Raw genomic sequence first — 10,429 nt, 5'->3', positions numbered from 1 at the left:
ACTCTGGTAGTACCATCGCCTGACATGGTGGTATCATCACATGATAGTATTAACTGTTAGCGATACCACTGCCCAGATCACCTAGGATGCCGAGCCTTAGGCAGTTCCACCGCCTAATCTGGTCAATGCCACCGTCTGACGTGGCATCAAGTAGCTGAATAAGCCATCCAATCGACCCAATTCAGCACTATTAAAGGCCTAATTGGCTTATAATTGAGTTAGTAGGATTTCTCCTAAAACCAACTCAAATTAAGGTCCTAATTAGTTAAGCCTAAAATAAATATGATACAAGCAATCTAAGTTGTCTGGCATGTCTATTGTTCAATCGAACTCTGAATAAACTTCTGACGAACTTCTGGTGAGCTTTCGGTGAACTCCCGACGAACTTCTAGTGAGCTTTCGACGAACTTCCGATGAGCTTTCACTGCATCGTCTGTTCCTTCAGTGTATCCCTTGATTCATTCGACCCAATGTCCGATCATTGACTCCAACCCAACTTCGATTCTTCTTTATCATTTTGTCTTTCCCACGATCGTAGTTAGTCTTGCATCACTTATCTCAATATATGGATTAAATTATTAATTTACCAATTAATTTCATCGTTAAAATCTAAAATTCAACACGGAAAACTACATTCGCATGGGGTACACCCACCCTCGCCTCCTTTATTAGCTTCCATCCCTTGGGAGCGGCCCGAGTCTGGTCATCGACGAGTGAACCAGAGGAACATGGTCACTTGGTCTAGATTCTTTGAGCAAAATAAACAAACCCATGAGTTGACAGCCCAGATGTATCCAAATCTATGATACCCTTGATGTATAGAACCGGCTCTTGGGATGCATTAACACAAACATCAAATAGCTTTTTCAATAATGTGTAGCATTGCTGTTGGTGGAACTAACGAGACTCACACTTGCAGACAGTTACACGTTACTAGAACCAAAGGCTATGTTTGGGAAGCAAGAGGGAATGGGCGGGAGAGAAAAAAGCCAATGTCCGATCGAAGGTATTCTGAGGGGTGAGGAGGAACAAAGAAGAGAATAGGAGGATGCAAAAGGATTAATAAAAAGGACATGGGCGAGGTATCGACAAGCACAGGACCCACCTCTACTTAGGAAAAAGAATCTTGTTCGACCTTTTGGAAAAAGGACGATCACACAAGCCAAAGAGTGCCCGAAACTTTCGCATGACCATGAGCATGTGTTCGAACGAAAAATGATAGACGTGATACATCATTACAATATTTTTTTTTTCAATTAAATAAAAATTAATTACTTTCTTTATTGAATATTATCAAAGATAAAACTCATAAAGCTTTTGTGAACGATAGAAGCTAGTAAAGAGTTGTCTCTTGATTTGTAATAAAAAAACCTAATGATGAGTCAAATTAATCAGGTAATATATATAAGATTGAACATTAATTCAATCCAAAGATGTAAGTTTATTAAATTATGAATTAAAGATAATATATTATCTATTCAGCTAAGTATCTTTTTTTTAAAAAAAATTCACTCATCTAGAATAAATATATGATACTAAGTTAGAAAATTAAATAACGATAAGTTTGAGTCAAATTAATTAATATTAATATATATTATATTTGATAATAATTCAATCTAACTAAAATTTATTAAGACATATAGTTCTTTTTTTGATAATTTTTAAATCGATAATGTATTTTTAACAATTCCTATTCTTTCTCTCAATAACTCTATTTTGTTGTAGATTTTTTGGAGTAGAGAAATTATGGTTATACCCATTTGAATTTAAAAATAATAATTTTTAAAATTATTATTTTTAAATTCACCATCATGATCACTAAGAATAGAAGAAATCAAAAAACCTTTTTTATTTTATACTTATTTGTAAAACTTGATAAAATATTTAAAATAATCACCTTTATATTCCAAGAAGTATGTCCAAGTATATCTACTACAATCGTCAACAAGCATATTTAATAATGACTTGTGATGTCAATAAGTCCAACTAAATTCATATAAATTAATTACGATGGTCTAGAGATACTTGTTTGATTTTTAAGTTTGAAGCTACTTTTTATGTGTTTTTTTAGTTAACACACATCATAAATTTTATCATTGACAAATTTATCTCTAGGCATTCCTCTTACAAGTTTTTTAGTTGTAATTTGTAAGATCAATTTTATACTTGTATGACCTAATATCTCCTATGTCAAAGCCATACATCATCGTTTAAAATCAAAAAATAAGTTTCATCATAAAAATCATCAAGATCAATAGTATAAATAATATCGCTTCTTAAAGCAATCATAGATTTATCTTTATATAATATCTGTATGATGCAAGCATTAGATTTAAATTTAATTTTATATCCTTTATCACATAATTGACTAATGCTTAATAAGTTATGTTTTAAGTTATCTACTAACCGAACATCTTCATTCAAAAAGATTTAATTTGTTATTGATATTTTCTTTATCAATATTTTTTTTTTTTTTGTCTTTGAATATGACATATCCTTCGTCTTGGCTAGTGAGCTTTGAGAAATATATTGGATCTTTGGTTATGCCTTGAGCAATCACTATCAAAATACCAATTTTTGCTCTTAGTTTTTGTTTGAAGATATACTTACAAAAAAAGAGGTTTGCTTTAGGTACCCATTTAATTTTGGATCCTTTATGGTTAGATCTATCTTTCTTGATATTTGACATTAAATCATTTATATTTTCTTTAGGAACCCAAACTAATTTATGAGCGCTATATTTTTTAAAAGAGCATGTATAAGTATAGTGACCAAATCTCCCACAAAAATTAGGAACATATAGTGTGAGTCTTTTTATGAATTTTGTTGACTTTTGTTGAGTGTTACTACTCACAAAACTGATTCTTTCCTTTTTTTTATGTACAAAACCTTTCTTAACAAGAATCATATTTAATGATTTATTTTTAATTTTAAAATTTTCTAATATTTGGTATAATAACATATTTTTCTTTTTAAATGAGTCTAACTCTTCACATTTAGTATAAGATGTTAATATGTAATTGTCAAACTTATTTTTTAATTTATCAAATTTATTAGAGAGAGATACATGATCCTTTTTTAGCAATTTATATTTTTTATCAATTATTTTATGTTTATCACATAAATCATGAATTGTATTAAATAATTCATCATAAGATAAGAAAATTTTAGGTGAGTCACATGCCTCATCATTGAAAGCCATCAATATGTAGATTACCACTTCGTCTTCGTTGGTTTGTTTTGCTTTGAATACTTTCTTCTTCTTTGATAGTTTCTTTTTCAATCGTGGACACTCATTTTTTGAAGTACCATAGCATTTTTGCATTCATAATAAATTATTATATCATTTTTAAGTTCATTTTTATTCTTAGATTTTCATTTTGTAGAATTAGTCTTATTAGTATTCATAAATTTTTTAAATCTTCTTATAAGGAGTGTTATGTCATCATCATCATCACTTAGAACTTACGCTCGAGTGATATTCTTTGGTTCTCAGTGCAATATCCTTTCTGTATTTTGGAAGGATTTTCTCTTGTTTGTTATGTACCTTATAAGTCATTTCATAGGTCATTAAAGATCCTATAACTTTTTTAAAAGAAAAGTTATTCAAGTCTTTTACTTATTAAATTACAATTACCTATAGATCCCAACTTTTAGGAAGGGATTTTAAAATCTTATTAATCAATTCAAAATTTGTATAGCTTTTACTAAGAGCTTCTAAACTATTGATAACATCCATAAAATAGATATACATGTCACTAATGATTTTACTTAACTTCATATTAAATAATTTATCATTATATACTAATAGATTAATTTTAGATTTTTTTTACTTTATTTGTACCTTCATGAGTAACTTTAAGTGTGTGCCAAATATCATGTGTAGTATCACAAGTAGAAATATAATTAAACTCATTTTTATCTAAAATATAAAATAAAACATTCATAGGTTTAGTATTTAAAAAATATTTTCTTCTCAAGATCATTCCATTTATTTATTAGTTTAGAGGATTTTTGAAAACCAAACTCGATGATGTGCTATAAATCAAAATCCATAGAAAGTTAAAAAATTTGCATTCATGTTTTTTAATACGTGTAGTTTATCTCATTAAATATAGGAGGACGAATGATAGAATAACCCTCTTGATTACTAGAAAAAGTCATTAAAACTTTCTTGAGTATCAATCCAACCGAAAGAACATACCAATTGTTTATTTGCATGCACTATGTTGTTGATGTAACGATCACGAATTTCACGTTTACGTAGGTACACGTTTAACGTTATACTGAGGAAGATGGTTATGGGCCCACCCATGTAATATAGGTCCTAGAGGAAGGGCGTGCATCTTCATCGTCATCATCATCTTCTTCTTCTTCTTGTGCACACACTCATCCATATATGCATGCAAATGGTTCTTTCGCTTTATCCATTTCCTGCTGTGCAAGTTGTGTCGCAAGGTTTTGATGCATGGTGGTATATAACGTGATGCTGTCATCCATGCGTGCAGGCGGGAGAGATCACCTTCACCCGTAATGGTCTGACGGAGACCAACCACTTCGGTGGCTCCGGTGGCAATCTCCACGAGGTTCGTCCACCTCGTCATCTTCCTCCTAATTAACATCATCGATTGGTTGTAACTCAATAACAGAAAGTCTCGTTGTTCAGATTTCTCTGCAAGAGGACGAGTCTCTTGTGGGCATCGAGGTGTCTGTGGATACGCTATTGAGATTCACTGTGGTGAGGAACCTGACACTGAGGACCAACAAGAAAAGCTACGGACCTTTCGGCACCAATGGCGGAAATGCTTTCTCTGTAGACGCCGGCAACATCATTGGCTTCTTTGGACGTGCGGGCAAAATGATTGATGCCATCGGAGTTTACCTGGCACCTAACTAGACCTCGTGGAATGATACTGCTGCTTCAATAAATGAGTCTTGCTGCTACTTGGACTCCATAATAAATGACCTGTTACCGTCGTCGTCCTTCCTCCGTCCCCTCCTCCGTATACTCAAAGTTTGATGTTGTCATGAATAAAATAAATAAAGGTCCAGTTTGATAGGTTTCGAATGATTATATATATATATATAAATATAATTTTAAGACTCTCAGCTAAGGAAAGATCAGCTTTGGACTAACGTGAACAAGATGTGGAATGCGAAATTTGACTTTTCGATATTGTTAAGATGGCACGTATAATTGAGCTCCACGAATGGATGGACCCATGGCAACGCTTGTAGGCTATAGATGAATAGCCTATAAATACCCTCAACTCATCCCTTGAGGAGGACATGCAACGGGTCTTAAGTGATAGGAGCTAAGATTTTTTGTTATAGCTATTAAAATTTTTCTAATTACATGAGAAAATATCCTGTTGACAAAATTTCTTTTTCTTATATATATAAATAGAGAATACCCTATCAAACACTAACATGTTATCAGAGCCATTTTGGCTTGAGTAAACCTTCTTCCCCTTCCTGAGCTGATGTCGAGAACCCTTCTCCTTCTCCACCCGTTCTTGACCTCTTCGACGACGCCTTGGGGCTCGATCGCTGGCCGTTCTCCCCGTGGTGTGTTGTCATCGTCGAGGGCTGTGTCGAGATCGGCAATGCCTTCCTCCACCACTTCTTGAAGGGCGTCCTCCATGCCGGCGATACTGGGGCCCTTCCTCTTCCTCGTCCACTGTTGCAACCTCAAAAACCTTAGGCAGGATCAATGTTCTTGGCGAATTGAGGAAACCTCAATTCTGGCTATTCTATCTCCACGACTCCGGCTGCTGCCTGGCTGCGGCCACGCATTCCACATTAGCATCGTTGGTGAAGCCCGATCTCATAAAAAAGCCTCCACTCGCAATTGGTCAAGCCAAACGATCCCTTCGACGCACCTCCAGCAACATCAATCTGAAGCAACGAACTCCGGCAACATGAATCTCGTTGCTGCGGTCGCTTTCTTCCCTGAGACTACTGCGGCACTTCCTCGGCGACTTCTTTCGCTGCCGTTCGGCACTTTCCACCGCCTCTCCTTGAGTCGCAGCCACAACCGCTCGACCATCCCATCGCTACCTCGTCTGACTCATCAAGGATCACCATCACAGTCCACTTCCCTTACCGGAGTCGACTTCCCATCACCTGTGCAGAACCCCTCTATAACTCCGGCGCTCTGCTCTGCATCCAGAACTCTGCACCAAGCGCAGCGTTGGCCCACTCGCCTGATTGCATAGCATCATCCGGCTGCCTCTCTCCGCCGGCTGCTGTCCCTTTCATGAGCGACCACCGGGACATCACTGATCCGCTGCTATCTCTGTAGAAACATCAGCGCCTTCTCCTTTAGTTCCGTAGTGCCTCTCCTCAATTCATCACCCCTGCAAGAGGAGGCGGCCATCAAGCGGACACAGCCCAGCCATCTCCCATTCGGTAGAGAATTGCTGCAGATCTCTGGCCTCTACCACACTGCAGATTTCCCTCTCCCACCGATCGCTAATCCAGAGATCGACGGTGGAGCACTATAGGAGGTGCTCGCCGCCTACCTTGTCACCGTCGCTTGAAGCCTAGCCTTCACAGAATTGCAATCTACAACTTCTCACAGAACTGCAGATCTCCCGTAGATCTGCTTGCAGTCTTCACTACCGCATCCTGCTCATCTACTGCTTGGCGTAGCGAACTCCTCCCAACACCAAACAGTGGAGCAGCAGCAGCAAAGACGAGGAGGGGCCTCCGAGAGAGAAGTGAATTGATGTGGATGTGACCAGCATGCGGCACCGAGTTCCCTTACATGGAGCTCCTGGACACTTCTTCTTGATCACTGCTGTCCTTACACTGATAGTTCCAAGGAAGAAGTATAGCTTTCCGCACCTAGTTGCAGCCATCTAATTATTCTCATCTCGTAGGAAACTATAATTACAGTACTTTTCCCTCTACGTATGTTATTTTCATCGATGTAATTCTTATTCCCTTCTAAGTTTTTATTCCCTTCAAGTTATCAAAGATGATAACAATGCATCGTGCTTAATTTTTTAATCTCCTATTTAGCTGTGATCTATTATGTTACGTCGACGGCTCTCTCCGTTGTCCATCAGTGATGCTCAACATCCCAAGAGCACCTAGTCCAATACAAAATTCAAATCACAAACTATGGTTACATCAAGATCGTATCATCCTTCAAGTAATTCAAACTTCAAGATCCCTTGTCCCACTCATATCTTCACATGACATTGCTGTCGAAGCCTGGTGCAAGTTGCAAACCATATTGGTAAATCGTTTGCGTACTCGCCCGCTTAATCTCCTATCAAGTCTCATGCAAGCAAAACAAGAGAGAAGTACTGTTGCTGACTATCTACAATATATAAAAGTTATCATCAATAACTTAGCCATGATAGATCATAATCTTAGTGATGAAGAAGTCATATCAACACATTTAACGGCCTCAGGGATGAGTATAAGGAACTGACAGCAACAATACGAGCACGTGACTCATCGATGTCCTTTGAAGAACTCTATGACAAGTTAACTGATTATGAGATATATCTCAAGCGTGAGGATAAATTTCTAAGACCATCAATCACAACTCAAGTCAATCAAAAATCAAAGAAGAATAGTAACCGGTACAACAAACCTATCAACAAAGTTTGACCAACATGCCTCTTGAATTTGTGAGCTCTAAACAAACCTCCCATCCTCTACCTCATTAACATTTCAGTGAGAAAGTAATGAGCGCAATGAAATGAGAGAAAGGAATGTGAGAAGGGAGAAAGGAATGAGCATAGTGAAAAGGGCTGCGGCTACGACCGTGTCATTGGCCGCTGCAGCCGCAAGAAAGAAGATAGGTGCAAAAAATGAAACAGGGAGAGGAGACCGTGAAAAAAAACTTTTTTTTCTCATAAAATTCTCAACCAAAAGTTAGACCTTTTTGTAGCGATAAAAAGAATATATAAAATCATGTTACATGCAAAAAGCCTCTGTCAATGAGTTCTTCATATGGTGGTTGTTCATGCAGGTATCCATTAGCTTTGGCAAACTAGATGTCATTCATGTTGAGAGCTTTCATTTTATAGCTCCAAGTCAAGCTACTGCTACCATCAACAATTAGCAAAGAACAAGAATTTGGTAGCACAGAGGTTGACAAGATTGACATCTCAACATTGGTGATACATAAGATACAAGGTTTTCTTTGAGTCAAACTTTCTTTGAGTCAAACTTCCCCTGAGCTGTCCCAAGTTGACTATGACCTATTAATCAGAAATAGCAGCCCTTCATAATTTCTAGATCAGCTTAGTTTTGATCATGTAGACATCTTCTTTTCTTTTTATTCAGCTTCTTCAACTTGTGTTTCAACTTTTCTTCTGCATCCTTTCAGAGAATACACAGATTTCTATCTGTACCAGAGGTTAGCTAAAAAGAATTGAAGTGTACCAAAACAAACAGTGCTCTTTTGAATAATTCAAAAAAGAAAAGAAGTTTTGGATAAAAAACAATCTGATGAATGGAAGGATAAGACTAAGTTTCTGTACTCCAATCCTGTACTGAGGACGAGTGAAAAGCCTCCATAATTGAAAGAATCCTGCAGTTTGTTTTTCAGCTTTATGAAGGACAAATCAAACAGTCGCTTCTCTCTCAGTGTTCACTATTTCATGAGCTGGAGTGGCCTACCACAAACAATCCTTTGTTTGGCCTGTTATGGATGAACTGATGGGAAAGCAATTCTTGGCTTCAGAATTCAATTGGTCATCTCTCTTAAGCAACCATCAATTTCAGCTTTTACCCAGTCAAGTTGGCTTAAAAATGCATGCCCAAATCACAAGTCATCTTCCTCGCCACACATTATTATGTGCACACATATTTATCCTCTCCTTAGACCAAATTATTTTTTGGTGGAACAGATCCACTTTCTTGTTCCATGGATCACTCAATTATGTGATTTGACAACAATGATGACCTTCTCAAGGTTCTTGGAATCTTCATACAGCATTACCATCAAAGCTTACACACGTCTCTCGAAGAAATTTCTATTCAAAACATGGTGTCAGGTATCAACAGGAGAAGAAATAATCAGAGCAACATTATGAATGACATCTCCTCCATAACTTTCCACAATATTTAGGAGTTCAAAAATAGGTGCTTTTAGGATAATTTTCTTCAGAATGTATTGGGTTTTGAGTTTATAATACAACTTGTGGCATGCACAAAATAACAGCCTTTTACTGAAACAAATAAGAAAGGTCATGTTTCTGCATCATGAGATTTTCTTTGTATTTTATATATGACATAGTCACAGATAAAGTGGAACACATCTCACCCAATCATTTAGATTAGTATTCTCCTGTTGACAGTTCTTTTGGCTGTCTCTTGAATTCTAGAGATGAATGAGATGGTGTACAAAATATTCTGGAGTAGGGTTTCCATCTGCCATTGCATCATTTCGTGTAAAATAATTCTCCTCCCAAAAGTTGTCATGTAAAAGCTGGTGGTGATGGGGATATAAACAGGAATAACCTTTGTATAGGAACAAATACTAGAAGACCAAAATACGCAGCGGAATAAAATGGAAACACAATCAAACAGAACAACAAGATATACATGGAAAACCCCTTCAATGTGAAGGGTAAAAACCACGGGGCAAACTAGAGATAATCCACTATGAGAATAATGAATATACAAATCTCAATCTCTTGCCCAAAACCCAAGCAACAACCACAAGAGAATAACTGGGATACAAGGATCACGTTACTGCCCACAATATCTAAAACCTCCCAAGTAATCACAGCAAGAGTCTACTGTAGATTTGATCTAACCTGAGATGAGAACACTGCTAGATGATTGTGAACAGTTTCTCTGCGTTGTCCTTGTCTTCTTCCCTTTCTTTCTCTTCCTCTTCTGCCTTGTTCTCCTTCTTCTCTTTGGAATCTCGTCGCTACAAAGATCTGCCTCGTTGCTGCCTTTTTATAGCTTTAATCTGCCTCTAAAACGCAGCCACCACACCCCCCTAATCTTAATTAGGGTTAGGTTAAGAGGGGGTGTGAGCTGTGGGCTGATAAAGCCCACATGGGCTGAATATGGGCAATCAGCCCAACAACCTCCCCCTTCAGCCCATAAGGGAGGCTGTCCCATGACTCCTCAATGTGAAGCCATACCGACCAACTGTCGGCATATCTCCTGTCTTTCTTTTGTTAAGGTCTTCATCAACATGTCTGCTCCGTTGTCATCTGTATGAATTTTCTGAAGCTGCAACTGCTTCTCTTCAAATACATTTCGAATCCAATGGTATCCGACATCTATATGCTTTGACTTGGAATGAAACATTGGGTTCTTACACAAATGGATGGCACTCTGGCTGTCACAATGCATCACATAATTTTCCTGTTTCAGCCCCAATTCTTGTAAGAATTCTTTCATCCATAACATTTCTTTGCATACCTCTGTAGCAGCAATATATTCT

General features: G+C 37.2%; 1 protein-coding gene across 1 annotated transcript; it reads left to right on the top strand.

The window, feature by feature from the left end:
• Positions 1-1,073: 1,073 nt before the first annotated feature.
• LOC135620400 (agglutinin-like) lies at positions 1,074-4,897 on the top strand. Its single transcript, XM_065123324.1, has 3 exons — positions 1,074-1,082; positions 4,509-4,586; positions 4,667-4,897. Exons 1-3 carry the CDS (start codon positions 1,074-1,076, stop codon positions 4,895-4,897), a joined length of 318 nt encoding a protein of 105 aa, XP_064979396.1.
• The last annotated feature ends 5,532 nt before the right edge of the window (positions 4,898-10,429 follow it).

The sequence above is a fragment of the Musa acuminata genome, chromosome BXJ2-8 (genome assembly GCF_036884655.1).
Source record: "Musa acuminata AAA Group cultivar baxijiao chromosome BXJ2-8, Cavendish_Baxijiao_AAA, whole genome shotgun sequence".
NCBI classification, from domain to species: domain Eukaryota; kingdom Viridiplantae; phylum Streptophyta; class Magnoliopsida; order Zingiberales; family Musaceae; genus Musa; species Musa acuminata.
The sequence above is the reverse complement of the archived record's forward strand: the minus strand, read 5'-3'. Positions and strand labels throughout refer to the sequence as shown.